Source organism: Meles meles, chromosome 9 (genome assembly GCF_922984935.1).
Source record: "Meles meles chromosome 9, mMelMel3.1 paternal haplotype, whole genome shotgun sequence".
Lineage (NCBI taxonomy): Eukaryota > Metazoa > Chordata > Mammalia > Carnivora > Mustelidae > Meles > Meles meles.
In genome coordinates this window covers 98670556-98690065 of record NC_060074.1, presented here as the reverse complement: position 1 = coordinate 98690065, position 19510 = coordinate 98670556, and the positions used below count along the sequence as shown (strand labels likewise).

The following is a 19510-nucleotide window of genomic DNA, read 5'->3' as shown; positions in this document are numbered from 1 at the left end:
ATGTTTGCTTTAATATCTATGTGTTGGGTAGATGGGTAGCTCCACACACTTGCACATAGGACAGGCTAAGGCTTTGAGTCTAATTTTTGGTCAAAAGTACCTCAGGCTTCAGGCAGGCCCACTTGCTGGTGGCTCCTTGAGATTGGTTCCGGCTTTTAGCCAGGCAACTCCCTCTGCCTCTCTTCTTACTGTTTGCCTGGAAAACTTGCAAGAAGCCTCCAAGACTTGTTTCAAATGGCACCTTCTTATCTCCGTGCCTTCTATAAAAAGAATCCCCTCAGGCACTTCTACCTTGGTGTTTCATGGACTCTTGTACACAATTTTTAATATTTTTGTGAAATTTTAATACATAATATCTTCATTATTTTAATTAGAGTAGTTTTGTCTGCCTCCCAACAACGTGAGTGTCTCAAGGACAGAGAAAATATTCCGTGGATCTTTCGCAAGTCCAGCATCCAGTAGCAGCCCATGCCTAGAGTTGCCAAAGAAGGGAGAGAGGAAGGAGTGAGAGAGTGAGGAGGAGAAAAGGAAGAAAGAAGGGGAAGCAGGAGGAGGAGATGGAGGAGAGGGTGAAGTTAGAAGAAGAAAGAAGATAGCACAGAAGAAAAGGACAAGACTAAGTCCCAACCTATCTTCCCGAGTGATATGAAAGCATTTCTGACATTTGAATAACCAAAATAGTAGAACTTTGCTAAATCATGGAACTGATGGGATTGTCAGTTGAGATGTTCCACCCTCCAATGGCCAGGATGCTAACACACGCCAACAATATTCCTCTCCGTAGTCTAGGAGTTCTTATGGACCTACTAGAAAGAGAAACAGTCCTCTCACTGGTGTCGCTGATTCAGGGGTACACTAACCTGGAAGCTTCTGGTTGCCATTTTCCCCAACACATTAAGAGTGCCTGTGCTGGAGAGCCTGAAACCCACTTAGAGGAGAGCAAAGCTGAGAGATGGAAACAGCTCCTTGACCTCATCTGAACCTCTGCATTCATTTGGCCTTCATCCACTGTTACAACTCCATTTCTAGTTCCACGAACATGCTTTCGCTTACATCGGCCAAGCAAATCCTCTGCAACTTGCAACTGAATGAACAATCACAAAGAGAGTTCCCTGAAAGAGCCATAGGATCACCTGCACTGTAAAGTCTTCCCAAGGATTCAGGTCTCTGAAACTGTTCTGGCAGCCCATGGACTTTCCCCTCATTTCATCCTGTACTGAGCAACAAGGGTGATGCCTTAAATGGGGACTTTTCCCTAAAGGTGCTGTTCCTTTCAGAGTCTCCTCTGGAGTTCTTCATTTTAGAGAGCCACTTACTCTTAACTAGGTATGAAGAAATCTAACAGCCTACTTACATAACTTTTTTTTTTTTTTTAAAGAATGGGCATGTTTTAATATTCTATTTTTTTTTTAATATTTTATTTATTTGACAGAGAGAAATCACAACCAGGCAGAGAGGCAGGCAGAGAGAGAGGAGGAAGCAGGCTCCCCGCAGAGCAGAGAGCCCGATGCGGGGCTCGATCCCAGGACCCTGGGATCATGACCTGAGCCGAAGGCAGAGGCTTTAACCCACTGAGCCACCCAGGTGCCCCATATTCTATTAAAATATATGTGTAAAATGTTTATGTACCAAGATTCTCATCACATTATAATAACGAAAACGTGTCAACAACCTAAGTATCCAAAGAGATTAAATAAATGGTACGCTGCATTCATTTGATGAATTTCTGCATAGCTGTTAAATCATATCTTAAAAAATACTGAGTAAGATGGAAAAACACTATTGATATATTACATACAGGAGCAAGCCATAAACTGTATAAAGTGCTATTTTATTATTTCCTAATTTGATTAAGTATAACAGGGAAAAAAGTGGAGACAGACATGCTAAAATGTCAGCAGCAGATATTTCTGAGTGGTATGATCACAATTTCTCTATTACCTTATATTTTCCTAACTTCCTATGATGTGACTGCTACTTTTATAATCAGGAAATTGCTAGTATAAAGTTATATACTGACATAGGAATTTTTTTTTTTTAACTTCAAGCCCCTTTGCCAAAGAGGAGTGTTTGTCTCTAATCCTAGCTTAGTGATTGTTGCTAGGTGACCCAGAGTTGGATACAAATTAATCAGGAGAAAGATAAACACCAGATGCTTTAAGACAGGGATGTCTGGAGTTACCTGTCAGCGCCTGTCACAGAATTTAAAGATGAGAAGGAAACAGTTAAGGATTTCTATTCAGACAGTACTCTGAAGAAACCCAGCATGTTTCTTTATAACTTTTAAAATGTCTTTTTATGTCATCTTAGGATAGAAGAGGATAAAAGTGAGAAGAAGGAGAAGGTAAGAACTTAAAGCAATTGGGAATGCTAAGAAATTACACTTCCTCTCATCAGCAAAGAGCCAAAGCTAAGCCTGGGGATATCGCACCCATTTCCATGGCAAGGGAGCCATCAAGGTGGAGAGGAAGATGGTTGTGATTACAGCTTTCCTCAGGCTCTGAAGTCGCTGGCACTGGGGCGGGGCATGTGAGCGTGGGCGGGGCTTCTGCATCTGAGCTTGAAGATTGGGGAAAGTTCTACTGAACTGGACCTAAGGTGTCTGAAGAGTTTTTAATATCACTCAAAGACTTTTCTGTGGTTCTCAATCCTGGCTGTGCATCTAAATCCCCTGCAGGCTTTATGACAACACAGATGTGGATTCCACTTTAGACTTCAGGAGTTGGTTTCCCCAGTCCTCACCCAGGCATCTGAAGTTTCAGAAGCTCTGCTTCTGCGTGAGTTGCACCCCCTGAAGGTTTCCCTCCAACATTTCCATTTCTCTCTCCTGCATCGTGGCTTCTGTCTCTCCCACTGGGTCATTCTCAGTGGTACACTGGCATGCCACCAACAGTCCCCTGCTTTTCAGTGTTGTTTTCGTGTTTACGAGCTTCTCTTTGCTGAGTCTCTCTTTGGGCATAAATGTCTCCATGTCGACTCCACTGCACAGGAAAACTTCTTGAAAGAGCTGTCTCCACCTCCTTTCTGTCCTACCTGCTACAACCAGAAGCTGTAGTCATCAAGCTTTTAGCTATCCCCAGCCCTTGCCAGAGCCAGTGATGGATTCTGTGGTGTTTTGTTTTCTTTTTTCCTTATTCTGTTAGTGGTACTGATAAGGCTGCCCTTGAAACACTTTCTTCTTGAGACTTCTATGACACCTCAACTTTCTGATTTCCCTCCTACCTCATAAGACTCTTTCCCAGGCTCACTGGCTAGCTCCCCTTCCTCCGCCAGACCTCTACTGGAGGGGCACTGCGGGGGTGTGTCCTCTGCCCTCTTATGGTCCACATTTACACTTGCTTCGATGTTGCTTTATTAAGTCCCACAACGTTGAATGCCATCTATATGCTGATGACTCTGAAATCTATATCTCTTGCCCTGACCTTGGCCTTGGATAGCCAACTGCCTACCAAACATCATCACTTGAATGTTTAGAGGGAATCTAAACTTCACATGGACAAAACTAATTGATGATTGTATATTCCTTCCCCCAAGTTACCTCTGCTCTGAACCCGGCCTGTCCCAGAAATCTGCTGTAACTCGGTTGAAAACCGAGTTAAGGCTGAAAACCTAAAAGTCATTCTTGATTTCTCACTTTCTCATACATTCTACATCCAATCCTTCAGTAATTCCAATAAATTTTACTTCTACAACATGTACTTACTTGACCATTTCTTATTAGCACAGGAAAATGGAACCACAGTGGAGTTCAAATTCTAAATCTCACACTTACTGGCAACTTACCCAACCTTTTGGGGCTCAGTTTCCTCGTCTGTAAAATGGACAGAAGCATATCTCCTCTCCCCCAAATGGTTATTATAAAGATTAAAATAGTGTATGTATGTGTATATGTATAGACAGATAAACTGGAACAGTGCTTGAATATACTAAGCTTTATACCAGGGCTTGCCACCACTCTCATCATCATTATTCCCCTCTAGTCCACTAGTCTAATGATATTATTATATATTATTATTTCCTGTTAGTCCTAGGTACCTGTTCTAGACCAGTCTATTAACAACTTCCATCTGGAATCTAATTCTGGACAGGAAGCCTGGACTTCCTGTCCTGCTATTAGCTTATCAAGAAGCAAGAGTTATCTTCCTAAAGCACAAGTCCACCATGTTACTTCCCTAGTTAACAACCTCTGATGGCGTCCCTTTACATTTACAATTATATTCAAAGTCTTTACTGTCACAATGGGCTATAAGGCTTTAAAGGGTCTGGCCCTTGTCTATCCTTCTGAATTCATCTTCTTCCTATTTTTTAACCTTATACTTGTGTTCCAGGGCAAATTTCCTTCTTCTGTTCCTCTAACTTGATAACCTTTCCACCGTGTATCTAGGCTCCCTGGTTGCAGTTTCTCCTTGTTCGTCATCCAGATCTTTATATAGTTATCTCCCTTGTGTTATTTGTTTGTTTCTTTGTTTATTTATTTATTTATTTATTTATTTATTCTTTAAAGATTTTATTTATTTATTTGACAGAGAGAGATCACAAGTAGGCAGAGAGGCAGGCAGAGAGAGTGAGAGGGAAGCAGGCTCCCTTCAGAGCAGAGACCCGGACGTGGGACTCGATCCCAGGACCCCGAGACCACGACCCGAGCCAAAGGCAGTGGCTTAAACCACTGAGCCACCCAGGCGCCCCTGTTTATTTATTTCTTAAAGATTTTATTCATTCATTTTAGTGAGTGACAGTGCCCAGGAAGAAGAAGAAGGGTGGGGAGGGGCAGAGGCAGAGGGAGAAGCAGACTCCCTACTAAGCAGGAAGCCCAAGGCAGGGCTTGATCCTAGGACCTCAGGACTGTGATTGGAGCCGAAGGAAGATGCTTAACCAACTGAGCCATCCAGGGTCACCTCCCTTGTGTTATTTATACTGCAGCCAAATGGCCAGGGAATCAGACGCCATTGTAGGCAAATACCTCTCTCATTTCCACCCCCAACTCTCTTATGACTATATCACCTGGTTTTTCTTATTCAGAGGCACTCATTTGACTGTGTGTTTGCTTGGTTATTTACTTTTTAAGTGTGCAGTTTCTGTCTCTGTTCTCTGGGGTTTTGGACCATGAAAATTGATCTACTCCTAGTATTTGGCCCGTAGAATGCATTCAATAAATATCTATTGACTATGAACTCACATATAATTGTGATGTGCAGACAGCTTTGAGAATTCCTACTCTAAACTACCTCATTTTACATAGGAATACTGATTAACAACCATGCTTAGGCTTAGCACTTTAATTGTCACACTTTCATGGAAAGGTATAACTAAGTAGAAAATGCTGTTATTCACTTTAGAACATTTAATTGCCATGTTTTTCTGCACAAAATAAATCTTTTATATAAGAAGCCAAGTTCCTCTAACCTTGAGGCTATAGCTAAGGCATTAGCACTTACCAGGAGGCTCAGAACTCCCAGGTTGTCTTAGGCTTGCTCTTCCCCTGGCTAGAGTCTGGGAATCGGAAATGCTGTGGGAGTTGAGACTGAGCAAAGGGCATGTCCAGCTTGATTTCTAGTCAGGTATGAAGCTGTTCAATGAGTGATTAGAAAGGGCAGGTAGAAATGTGCAGAGGGAGGCCTGAGACAAGCAAATCATGTATTTTAAGGAACATGCCCATAGGCAAATCCAGGGCCTTGAGGCCAAAACCCAGGGCAGGCACAAGGGAACAGGGAAGACACAAGGTCAAGTCAATGGACTGTGGAGGTCAAGTCTGGGAAAATCCCTAGACTCAGTGATCGGGGATGGGGTGGGAGAGAGGGGTCTTTGTTAGACGGGGCCTGTGACAGGGCAGTGCTGATGAAAATAGTGAGCTTGATCGTAGCTGAGTAAGCAGTTTCTTAAACACAAGTCTTGAAAAACAGAATTTTTAGAAAACAGAAAACACTACACCTGGCACTTAAAAGCTACAGAAAATGGGCAAGTGGCATCTTTATTGCCCATGTGGCTCTTATGGCACAGATATAAAATACAGCAAATAGTTCCTCCATCAGACAGCAGGACCCTAAACAAATCTTACAGTTTAGGCCCAGGGAGAGTAGTTGCCAATTGCTAAGACAAAAGAGAGAGGAGCATGGGGAGAGATAGAGAGAGAGAGGGAGTGAGAATTAATTATTATTTTGACTGATAGCCCAGGAGCCCTTTTTGGAAGGCAAATGTTTAATTTAGCAAAATACCTTCATGAGCAGTGGGAACCGTATGGAATGAGGCCATGAGTGGAGCACAGGGACCGAGTATAAAGCCCTGCATAACCAGTGATGGGGTCTTCTTCGAGGGAGAAGAAGCATGTGGGAAAGACCTGGCCATGTTCCCTGTCAGGCCGGGAACTGAGTTGCAGAAATGATCAAGGGAGACATGCCTTGCAGCTGAAGGATTTGGAGGAAATAGCTAAGGATCAGGTTTAAATAGATAGTAGTGAGAACTGGGGGTAAGGGGAGAATTTACTTAACACTGGGCAAAGAATTTTAGGAAGCAAGCAGTGACCCTGACCAGAAGAAGTTAATTTAGAAAATAAAATGTTTTTTTTTGCAAATTAAAATTGTGGAGATTAATGGCCCCTAGAGATACCATCTATTGCATCCAACTCTCGCTGGATGCAACAGTTGTTGCCTGAAGTAGAAAGATCTCTGTGAAAGAAAAAAAAATATGTTTCTCTTTTCTCTTTTCCTCAGTGGGAGCTTAAGAAACATTTGCTGCCAAAGATATGTGTAAAATACCTCTTTGCTTGATTAAATGAAATGTCCTTCCCAATGTTGTCTCAGTGATAATTAAATGAACTAAGAGCTGTAGTCACTGTAATTAGGAATAAAACTAACAATTTAAGTAGCTGGTTCTAGGGAAATAAGAAATTGTAGTATCAACTAAATTTCTACCATTAAATCCAGGTAATTCAAACTCTAGATGAAGCTATGACTTTCTCAAAGCTCTCAGACAGCAAACGCAGTCTCCCTTGAGAAGGCTTTCCCACCTTCCTCGGTGACTTTCTTAAAAATGACACAAGTGTGGAAAGCTCTGGGGAGACAAGAAGGATTCTTGGCTGTGTGCCCCAGTGGGGCTGCCGGACGTTCCCTATGTTGACTTCTCTTGTTTGGTATCAAAACTGTCCCTCCTCAGTTGCTTGTGTGTGGAGTAGCTCAGTTTCTCCACTCATAGTTCTTGTATTAATTGCTGAATCCAGAAAAAATAGAAAAAAAAAAAAAAAAAAACATGATATAACAAAGTCACGAGCCTTGGAGTGGGTGTACTGACGAGGCCATATGCCAGGCACCACTGTGCAAATATTAACTCACTTCGTCGGCATCAATGCCCCAGAAGATAGCTTACTATTAGGATCTCCATGTTTGCTGCTGAGTCAATAGAGGCACAGAGCCTGGAAAACGGACCCAAGGTTTCAAAACTAGAAAGGAGTAGAATTGAGATTCATACAAAACCCTTGAAATCTGGCTCCAGAGTCCATAATCTGAACCCTTTTGCTTTACCTTTGCCAAGGAAATTAGTGTAAAAAGGGCACATTCACTGTAGACAACATGGCAAATTGGAGGCAGAACTGCAATAACCAAGCATAAAGAACAAGACCTCTCTGGATCTTGTTTCTTCACATTAATTAAGTTTTCAGGCTTCTGTCAACCCTGTTGTTGAACTCTATATTTAGATGTTAGCTGAAGGCCTCTTGCACCTAGTTAAAATGAGATGGGCTCACCACTGTCAGGCTTAAAAGTAACTATGTCCCTGTTCGAGGTGTTAAGACAACCTGTAGAGAAAGCCATCTTCACTCAATCTTTCCACATGTGAGATATCAATCAAGATCTAATAACTGGAATGTTCTTTGAGTAAAGCCATAAACATTGAGGAATTAGCACACACAGTGATGCCTAAGGCCACTCAGTAAGAGACCAGTGGTTCCAGATGGTTCTGGAAGGCTGTGGTGACTCCCCATTCTCTTTAAAGTGCCCTCAGCTCAGCCTTACTTTTATGTTTTACATGCCAAACTTCTGCACAAATTTTTTAAGAAATGCTTTGACTACTTAAAAATTTGACTTTTTTTCTTGCAGTCGTCTTTATTAGTACTGGATAGTGTATGTATTCATTTGTTCAATTATTCATTATATTAGGTATTGGGAAAACAAAGTGAAATATCACATAGCACCTTTCCTCATGGAGCATGCCATTTTAGGAGTCCTGATCCAGTTTGAGGGCTGAACTGAATTTAAAAATGAATTACTATCCTCTGTACACTTTCTAAGGCATTGCAATCAGAATCACGAGGTAAATACCCTCAGTACTACAGATTTTAACTTTTTGCTCATCAATGATAAATGAATCACAATGGGAGATCTTAGGATCTTATTCCCCTAGAAGAACCGAGAAAGGAAGGCTTACACTCATTCAAAAACGATGTCAATAAAAGAAGCAGAGCACTGTCATTTTTCTTTAAACATGTAAAAATTGTTTCATTTCTTACCTCTAGAGCTTTCAATCTTTCCAGCAGGAATTTGGTGTTTTCTTTCCCCTCATCTGCACTGCTGCTTTCGCTCCTCGAATCCTCATCCACCACCATGTGAAGACCTTCCAAAGTTTCCTTGTGTTTCCTCTCTTCCTCTGACAGTTTTTCCTGAAGCGAGAAAGAATTACTATTTTCAATGATCTCCCTTGAAAAACAGACAAGAGTCTGAGGCTGAAAAGTGTGTAACCTCTCTACTGCTTTTATGTTTTTGGGGGGACAAGGCAGAGAAGATTTTGCTACAAATTCTCAATAGTATTACATTAGTAAAACACCATAAATTAATGAATCTTGGCAAGAAAAAGCCATTGGGTCAATACCCCTGAATGCAGAAGTCCTCTGCCCTGTTGGAGAAGTTGACCCAGCCAACAAAACCTTAGATGGAATCATGGGGGTAACCCATTTTTATCTGCACCATGGAATTCAGCTGTACTCTAAGAAAAAACAAATCAACCTTGATACCCTGATTTGTGAAGAGCTTAGCTCCTCAAAAGAGGATTGTTAAAGTCACTGGACATGCAACTATTTAATTATTCCATTATGAAATATTGAAATGAGAGTGATTTCAGAATTCTAATCTGAAACCAATTAGTTCCTTTGGCTTGATGACACAGCTCTTAAGGACCCTTTAGTTCCTTTTCTAACACTCCAGGATTTGTAGTATAGCCTTGAGGCAGACATAAAATGTCCTTATCTTGTCTTTCCTCCCTGTTGGAAGCTCCTCACTCAACCTTATCTCTGGCAGCTTTTCGAAGTTGAGAAGTGTTAATTTGAGCCTTATGATTGCCTCTTGTTTTCAAGGGAAAAAGAAATGTCAAGAGAATATCATATGAGAAAAAAAAAAAAACTCATCCATTTTGCACATGTATCAAAAACCTTGTGCTACAGAACCAGGTGATGTCATTCCATCACACTGCTGAATCCTAACCCAGATACCTCAGAAGTCGTTGCCTTACTACAACTGGTTGTCAACCATGTGGGCTAAAGTGGATTATCAGTGGTGGGAGACTTCTTTATATTTAGCACTAACTCAGATCATTTGCCAATAGAAAGCAAAAAAGCTAGCATTCTTCATCTTCGCCCTTGAAAAACCTACTTAGAGTGGGGAAAGGCCAGTTTTTCAAACTGTGTTCACAAAAGCGCTTCGGAGGTTCTAAAAATGTTTAACTTATTTTTTGAAAATAAATGATAAAGTATGTAAAAGTAGGTCTTAATATATATATACAGATGTATTAATACACATCGATAGACAGACCTGGAGACCGAAAGTAACTTGACTCATGTTAATTCGTTTTATATAGATTTCAAGCTATCATTTCTTCTGTCATCTCTCTATAGAAATGCACAATTGATTAGGAAGGTGATATCTCTTTATGAAATCAGGCCTTGGCATGTCTATCCACATATATCGTGCAGACGTGTTCACTTCTATAGCATGTAGGATTTCAGCTCGGATAAATGTCATGCAAGTTTAAGGTGGACATCCTCAGGGAAGGACAAAAATCCAGGTCATGACTGAATTTTTATCGCTTTGATTCTTTAAGGTCTGGTCACTTGTCAGACTTTCATTTCCGTGGTAAGGAACATGAAGCATGTAGAGTTACCAAGTCAACTTGTAAATGAAGAGATCCTTTTGTTTCTCTTTTAAGATTTGAGACTGTAATTTAACACTAAACTGGGACTGTAAAGCAAGCTACTTTTTAAAATATCATCTACATCTTTATCTGTATGAATTATGGTTTTTCACTGTTCTTTCAGCCAATTCCACTTGTATTTTCTCTCTTCCTCCCTCCCTCTTTCCTAGGAATTAGGGCTCCACAGCCAATTAAAACAAACAAGAGCCACTGTTGTGGTGAATGAGAAGCCAAAAGACTTCAGAATATGACAACCAGTTTCCAAGTCTACCATTTACTGGCTTAGCAAATATCCTGGGCAAACTACTAAATTTCAGTATCTCCTGGTTTCTTTGTCTTCTAAATACCTAAATGATGTTAATGCCAACAAATATAGCATACATGTATACACAGTCAATTCTCATTATTTCTGGTAATTCTGTTCTATCAAGTTGTCATGAACGCTGAATTAGCAAATACTGTTCTTAGGGGAAATACAGGGTTAGGCTCCTGTAGGCAACATTTCCATCACTAAACAATACACAATCTTGTTTTATGAGTGCTTCTATTGAAAGACATATAATTTAATATATACTGTTAATTCATTAACATTGAACTAAAAGCCTCCAGTCCTATGCATACCTGAACAAAGTTATCTAACACCTGTTTTTTCCATAAGACGCATCACGGCCTTCTTGCCCTTAGGAACACTAGACAGCATTTTAGCAATATGCTTGGAGGCCATTTTAAATATTGAAATCATGAATAAAAAGCATAAAATATAAAAAGCATGGCACTAAACAGAATGCAAAAGCACACTTGTTTATAGTAGGCGGTAAAAACAAGAAATTAAGAGTGGTGCCTTGTTTGATCTCAGCGGGGATTGTGCGTGTCGGGTGACTCAAGGTTTTCACTACTCTGCAAATGTCCGTGATTTATCATCAAAGCATCACACAATTTGATTGTAAACAAATTTTAGGGAAGAGGAGAATTCAGTAATACAAAATCCAAAAATAATAAGGGTTGACAGTACATACACACACACAAGCACCCACACTTAAAATGTCCAGACGCAGTGCCTAAATATTATTATATGAAGCAACTGGAAACAATTCAAGATGATATAGATTATATGTGAGTGTTTAGATTGCATAACATGCATGGGTGATTTTACATAGTCTGAAGAATGGGCAATCAATGAGGGCTGTGGGACATGATTTCATGGAAATGTAACATGCCTTGCATTTTGACACAATGATATAACTTGAATAGTTAACGGGACAAACAGTGGGATTTGGAGCTGAAGAAAGAACTGAAAAAAAGGTTCCCAGTGAGGAATAAGTCTTGTCCTTATTGGTTGAGAGAAAACCAGTTTGATCATAGTACACACAGAAGAAAGTACTGAGAGAGTAGTCAAGTACAGGATTGTAGAGTAAACGAGAAAGGATTCTGGGAAATGGGAAATAAAAATTCAGACACAATTCATTCATTGACTTGTTCATCCTACAAATGTTTATTGAGTGTGAACTGCTGGCCATTTGCTATTCTGGGCACTGAAGTTATGGCAAATAAGACAAAATTCCTATATTCCATGAATTTATATTCTAATGACAGAAAAAAATGCTGAACTCCAAATTAAATCAGGAAGTTATGTCATTGTAGCTAGTGGTAAATGCTATGAAGAAAATAAAACAGCACGATGTGGTTCAGATCAGTGTTGCATCTAAAGAAAATGTTAGATATGGTGATGTGAGAGTAAGGTGCATCAGGGTAAGAGGAAGTGGCCATTTGAGTGGAGACCAAATGATGAGGAGGAAGCAGTTAAGCAATGGCCTGGCATAAAATTTTCCAAACAAGTTAGAGCAAAACCAGTGCCCAGAGGCAGAGCTAAGCTTCCCTTGCTGGCCAGCTGGGAGGGAGTCCATGTGTGAGAACAGAGTCACTGTAAGAGCAAGACTAGCAGGAAATGAGACCAGGGAGAGAGTTGGAACATGGAAGGCCCTGCAGGGCATGAAAAATGTAAGGGCCTATTTAGCCAGAGCGGCCCCACTTTGGTTGAACAGCCATTTTGTTGTTTATGCAGTAAAACTCAAACTGACCCTGCCCCCCGGCCACCCTACCCCCCTCCGGAACTTACTTAAGAGCAATTCTGGGGAAACCAGTCCCAAGTAACAAAGCCCAAATACAAGGGCGGGTCAGGTCAGGTGGAGATAACATCCAGAATGCAGGGATGAGTGGGGTCAGGTAGAGACATCCAATCAGTAAAGCGTGCATACTGTCTCCCTAGCTACCAAGGAGTGTGGGCCCCACCTTTTGGATGCCAATTCTGACCAAGGTGATAGGCTAGTTCAAATGTCTACTATGGGGTGAATTGTAGTTCAATTGGCCACCCGTTTGTGACCTAGCATGACTGTGCAGCTTTCTCTGTGTGTTGCAATCTCATTGGCCAACTGTGTGTGGTCAAGCCCAACCACATGGCCTTGGCTCTATAAAAGTTAGCCTGTGAGGCAAGGTGGGGGTCGCCTCTTTGCAAGAGACGGCCCTGGCCAGTCAGTTTGATTCTCGATGCTTGGCGCGAAATAAAGCTTTGCTTTACCTTTGCTTTGTATCAGTCTCGCTCCTTTAATCACGGACCCATTATTGGGGGACCTTTCAAAAGGGGTTTGGAGTTCATTCCAACTGCAACAGAGAAGAACTGGCAGCTAATCAGGGAAGTGACAGGTTCTGGTTTACACTTCAGAAACATCGTCCTGACTGCCACCATGGAGAATGGGCTGGGGAGGAAAGGAGCTAGGAGACCCACGAGGATGCCTTTATATGAGAAGAAATACAAATTAGGAACTCACGAAGTTTTTGGACAAAGGCTAATCAAAACCAGTTCTCATATAGGACTGAAGGTCAAAAGCCCGGCTTCAAAGACCAGCTTTTACACCATCGCATCCTGCTGGGCCAATCCTCCAACTGTTTTCATTCTCAGTTTCCCCCTAGATGTAAAATGAAGGGGTTGGACTAACTGTGCCTTCCATTGCTGAAGTTCTAACAATTCAATTACTCGAGACACAATTTTCAGGGAGGAAATGTCGTCAGTATGCTCCATGGCGACAGGAGAACAGAAAAAGAGCCTCTACATCTTGTAATAAGAAGGGTGTTCGTGGGGACTGGAGAGCGAAAGCATGATGAGGACACCCCGCATTGTCAGTGGATAAGCAGAAAGTGAAAAAAAGAAAATAGAGGCAATTTTCTTAGATGCTTATTTGAAAATCTGGCAGGGAAGGGAAGGTGACAGAAAGAAGCGTAGCTAAAGGGCGTCACAGATTTAAGTGGAAACCTTTTTCAAGACCTAGAAAACTGAGTTGTTTGAGGAACTGAAGAGAAGAGGGACAGCACAAGTGAGGATGCTGAAGACGAGACCCCCAAAGCAGAGGGGGCAGAGGATGAAGGGTGCTGCGGGAAAAGTCAAGGTTTTCAAATGCGGTCCCCTGAAAAATAACACTTCATAGCTTAATTCCTGAGTTAGTGTTTCTAAATCATTTACTAGTGTCTAGCTTAAGTTTTCTTCTTTTTCTTTTGTAATTACTAATTTGATTTTATTGTAATGCACACACAGAGACATTAAATATGACATACATATAACATGCTGTAATAGCTTCAAAATAATATTAGTACAAATAAAAACCTACTGAGTCCAAATTAAGACTTCTATGCAGGTATTTTTTGTCTTTCAACGTGCAGTCAAAATACAGTGCTTTAAAGTCACGATCATTTTTCTCAAAGTGATTATACCAGGAGCTTTATACAGAGTTAGGAGTCCTTCCTTATTTTTTGCTTTCGATGGGTTTTCTCTTTAAATATTGTTTTTCTTTTTTCAAATTTTTATTCAAATTCTAGATAGTTTACATACAGTGTAATACTGGTTTTAGGAAAAGAATTTAGTAATTCATCACTTACATATAACACTCATTTCTAACTTAAGTTCTTAAAGGACAAGAATTTGAGTGCAAGTAGTTCATTTCAGAAACACAGGGAACACCAGGAGGGAAGTGACCGGGGAAGAGATGGGAGCCATTAAAGGCATAATACTAAGCTGATAAAGCTCAATCTATGGGAATGCCTGGGTGGGTCAGTCAGTCCATCTTCTGCCTTCTACTCAGGTGATGATCCCTGGGTCCTGGAATCTTTCCCTGTGTCAGGCTCCCTGCTCAGTGGGGAGTCTGCTTCTCTCTCTTCCTCTGCCCTACTTGTGCTCTCTCTCTCAGATAAATAAGTAAAATCTTTAAAGTTAAATCCATAGGCTACTCAGAAAAATGGGGCCAAACATGAGCTCAGAATCATCCCACCCCAGGGGTGAGTGAGTTGGGGTGTTTATGCACCAAGCCCATAGGAATCAGTGGTTGAAGCTACCTCCTGGGGTGTCCATTTCCTGGCATTTCCAGCCTGCCCCAGGCAGTGAGGCTATGCATCACATAGCCTGGGGCATAAAGTATCTCCGGCATAGACACACTGATAGCTGGAAGTCACAGGAGCATTCTAGATGGTTCTGGGGTATGGGCACTACAGGCAGGGGAGAGCATTATGGGCGGAGAGGAGGCCTGTGAGGGTTCTGATACAATACTTCACAAGAAAGCAAGTCACATCTGTATGCTGCTCAGACCAGTCCTAAAAGCACACTTTGCTGTGTTCTACATTCTAAAATGCCCTGAAACCAGAAGGGAGAGCAATCTATCCTGTCCTTTTCTTTACTCTTGGTCCCTTAGTCACTTCCCAGCGAGAGTGCTAGAGTATAATGTAATAAGGAGAAAGAGGGAAGTAGAAAGGACATACACTAAGTAAGGAGGTGAGCAAGAGAAAACTAAGCAAAGGGAAAGTGGTAGAAGAAAGAAAAATCAGAGATAGCTGGAAATACGGCTATACCCCATTGACAGATGACTACTGTCCATTTCAGAAAAGATAGCTACCGAACGTATATTATACTCATAAAAGCATGAGAATATTTTGGTAAAAAATAAAGTATATGTATTCTATCCACATGTAAATAACTCATCTCAATCAGAGATTTTGTTCCCTTGCCAAATCATCATCTACTCTGCACATGGCAAAAGAGAGAGACCAGAAACACGTGGTTTGAAAGAAAACATATTCTCCTCTTGAACCTCCATGAGAGAAACAAGAAAAACAAGCCAAGTCTATGCCTGAAGATGCCAAGCTGTAAAAAGAAGAAGTTGATTCCAGAGGTGACCTGTTTTCATGTTGTAGTTCTTTATGGACTTTAATCAGCAGTGAATTCTATAAAAGTGAGGCCATCACACACACAACACTCGCTCCCCACATATTTCATATATGGTGGAGACCATAAGCTTGTTTGGCTCAACAAATACCAGCCAGTACGCAGGAAACTAAAGATTTAGGAGCTCAGTTCGTATCCAAGGGTTTAAATCAAACTTTGCCTTGTCAGTATATAAAGCAATCCTTAGAGCTATCAGTTTGTCTAAGTGGTCACCGGGGTAATGATTCACCTTTGGGGGAGCCCTCATCTTTTGTTCTCAGCTAGTCGGCATCATTAGGCCTATGTAAAAATAATATCGATCAGCACAAGGCTCCGGGTCACATCAGTTCATCTCAGACACATGACGGTCCAGGGCACAAAGAGCACACTGTACAGCTCTTCACTGATGGCAGGCGACCGTTCACTCAAAAACACCGTGGAAGAAAATGATCATAATGTCCTTCCCCCAAAGTATCTCATTCATCTTTTGGTCACCAGCCTCCCCCCAGCCTAGCACCCAGAGGGAATCTAGGAGGATATTGTGTGGTCACCTTACTTTATAACTGATTAATTAACCTCTCCATCCAATAATAAATATTTACTGAGCCCCTCCTACGTGCCAGGCCCCATAGAAGGCATCTGAGGAACAAAGGTGAATAAAAACACAGGCGGTGCCTGTTCTCACAGAGCTTAGAGTTTTGTGGACGGAGACAGTTAATCAAAATGTCACAAGCCAGCGTAAAATACGGCTGCTGTATGTGTGGTGCATAAAAGTTTTCATCTGCTTCGAGAATCAATAATAGAAGAATGCAAGAGAAAGGCCAGGAAAGCCTGGGAGTTGACCAGGAAATGACCATGAGTGGGAGAAAGAGAGAACAATTTAAAAAGTCTGAAGAGAAGGAAATGAAGCTGGATGGGCTGACAGGGCCACAAGTCAAGGAATTTACCTTTACCTTTACCCTAAGGGCAATGGGAAGCCATTGACTGTTTTCCCGTGCACGCATGCGTGTATGTGTGAGTGCGTGTGCCTGTGTGTGTGGAAAAGAGGTGAGAGGGTAGACTGGTGTTCTAAAACAGCTCTGTGGAGGATGGACGGGAGGGAGGTTAACGCAGATGTGGGGAAAATAAGACATTACTGTAATCATCTAAGTAGGAGTTGACTGAACAATGATTAAAATGACAATCTCATAAAACGAGACTCATAGTTTGTAAATCATCTTGTAATTCTGATTCTTTTGTATGCTGCTCCTCCAACAATGACAAATAACTCACATTTCCTGAGGTCACTGTTGTTCATAGAATGGGCCAACAGCAGTTGGCATCAGAGTCAAGGTAGCAGGGGCAAGCAAGAACTGTTGCTTGCATAAAATGCAGATACCTTGGCCCACTTGGGCCCTAGAGAGTCACTGCACCAAGTGGGGGAGCCAGGAATCTTTAATTTTAGAGGACACCCTGGGTAATTCTAATCCATGCTTAAGGTTACAGGCCTTTGGACAAAGATGCTTCAGCACAAAACATAAATCACTTATTTCAAATAATCTTTTGAGGTTGAATACTTAATTATTCTAATATGCAAAATTGACATATAATTAGTCATCAAAACTAATACCCACTGGAGACTAAAGGGGGTGAGTGGCTACTCATAGCAGGTGACAGTAGGTATACCAGGCCAACTGGGACATATTCACCCGTAATATGCTAAATTCAGCTTCAGTAATAGATGTCAGATTTTGACCTGTAATAGAAAACACTCTATATTAGTGTAATACGATGCCCCTGGGAAATTTCTATTTGAATTTTGAGATGCCAGTGCTCCCATGTTATGATTGTTCCTTCTCATGGACAGAATTAACAGTTTGTAGTTACTTTGAATGGCTTCTACAGCAAAGGGCACTAACTTTCTAAGAGACAGATTCTACATGTGCAGTATGAAAGGGAAACAACACTGCTGAGAAAGCTTTCCTAACTTAAAAATAATGCTTGCTTGCTTCTTGTTTGTATTAAAGAGAAATAAGGAGAAATCTGTCCATTAGTGTCCTATGTGAGGTAGGAAAGTTGTCATGATGAGTTCAAACTTCCTTTTTTCTTTTTAAAGATATATTTATTTCAGAGAGAGAGAGAAAAAATGGATCCTCAAGCAGACTCCTTGCTGAGTATGAAGCCTGATGTCGGTGTCCATCCCAGGACCCTGAGATTATGACTTGAGTCAAAATCAAGAGTCAGATGATTAACTGACTGAGCCACCCAGGCACTCCCACAGTTTCTATATTAAGAAGAGTGATATAAACAGTTTAAACATTTTTGCCCCCTCTCCCCTCTTCAGTCCCACTGGGTGTGTGGATGCCTGGTTGTCATGCAGGGGCTTGGCCTCAACATGGCTGCCCTTCTGTCTTCCACCCCATCCTTGGGAGAGGGACAGTAGGTCAGCTCAAGACCTGAAGGATGACTAAAGGACCCCAAATCAGAGCAGAGGGAAAAGGCAGTATGTGCCATGTCTGGACACATGTTGGCATTTTATTTGATAGGAGAAAAGGTGAGTCGACCTCATCTGTTTCTTGAGGTCAATTAGTTCCATCTCACTGTGATCTATTCTAATCTAGGTGGGGACCACACATACTTTTTACCAAATTTCATAACAAGTAGAAAAAAGGAATCTATATTCCAGTCCTAGCTCTGCCGCTAACCAGCTGTGTAATTTTAGTCAAGTCACATAATTTCTCTGCCCCTCAATTTCCTCATCTGTGAATAAAATGCACAGAAATAGACTAATCCAAAGGTGTCTTGTAGCTTTAAATTTCTATGATTTTGATCATCTGTAAAAACTCAGCTTGGAAAGATAAGTATTTAAAACACGGTTGAAGTTCAGAGATTTTAATACAGAATGCCATTAAGATTAGATCCAGAAGATACCATGACTCATAAAATCTTTGTGCTTCTTTTCTAGCATACATGTCTTTTTCCTCTCTCTTTCACTTTTTTTCCTTGAAAAAACTTTTCCTCTTTTTGCGGTGTACTTCTGTTGGACCCTAAGATAGAAGTCACCCCATGAAACCTTTGCATTTAGCCCATTGCATTCTCTACTTATAAGAAACAGAAAAGGCCTGGAGAGCAAGAGTAACAAAGTTTAGGGAAAGATACTTCTAACACTCAGAGGAAATCATGCCCAACGAATGCTTATGGGAATAATAATTCCCAAATAATTCCAAGTATCTTCTGATCACAAGACTTTAGAAAAAATTTTTAAAAATTACTCATTTATCTATTTTTATTATTTTTAACTCTGATGGTTGACACAAGGCCAACATGCAGACTATACTGCAAGATGTTATTGACAGTGTTACTGTGTTCTAGCACTTTTCTGATGGGGACTACTCTTATATTTTACCTCACCCTGCTCAAACAAAGCAAAACAAACAAACAAAAAAACTACGTGAGCGTGCGCGCGCACACACAGACACATAGACACACACACACACCAAAAAAAAAAAAAAAAGGGAAAAGAAAGAAGGAAGGAGGGGAAGGAAGGAAGGAGGGTAGGAAGGTAGGTAGGTGAGTGGGTGGATGGTAAGGAGGGAGGAAGGAAGGAAAGGGAAAGAAAAGGAAAAGGAAAAGGAAAGGAAAGGAAACCCACCTCAAATACATATAATTGTCTAATGTGAAGATGGCAAAATGAAACACAGAGAATGTGAAGAGATGTCAAACTATCCAACTTTGGAGAAGCTAGACAGTTGTAGAAGCTGGATTATAATTATTTCACTTTGAATATCCAACCAGGCGTTAAATCCACTTACTAATTAGTAGTGAAGGTACAAAAAGCTGTAATTTAGGAATGATCACATAAAGGCAGAGACTCGGTTGATGTTAACCTGAAACATCGAGTTCCTTCTAGAACATAAAGGACATAATAAATAGCAACTAGTATTGGTATGAAACCTCAGAGTTAAACCAAACAACCTCATAAAACCATTTTACATGCTCCGAGCAATGGGGAATATTGGGCAAATAGTCTAGACCCCCCTTTATAGACAAGAAAACAGGCCCGGATAGGTTATTCACAGTAGATGGGAGAGTCAGAATTTAAATGCTCTTCTGATTTCA

At 41.0% G+C, this 19510-nt stretch overlaps 1 protein-coding gene across 6 annotated transcripts in view; it reads right to left on the bottom strand.

The window, feature by feature from the left end:
• The window catches only part of NCKAP5 (NCK associated protein 5), a 977613-nt gene that overhangs the window by 275652 nt on the left and 682451 nt on the right, over positions 1-19510 (bottom strand). For all 6 annotated transcript variants that reach the window (XM_046019767.1, XM_046019766.1, XM_046019772.1 and 3 more), the window contains one exon: positions 8498-8647. In XM_046019767.1, the coding sequence (XP_045875723.1) occupies positions 8498-8647 (150 nt within the window). The remainder of the gene's footprint in view (positions 1-8497; positions 8648-19510) is intronic.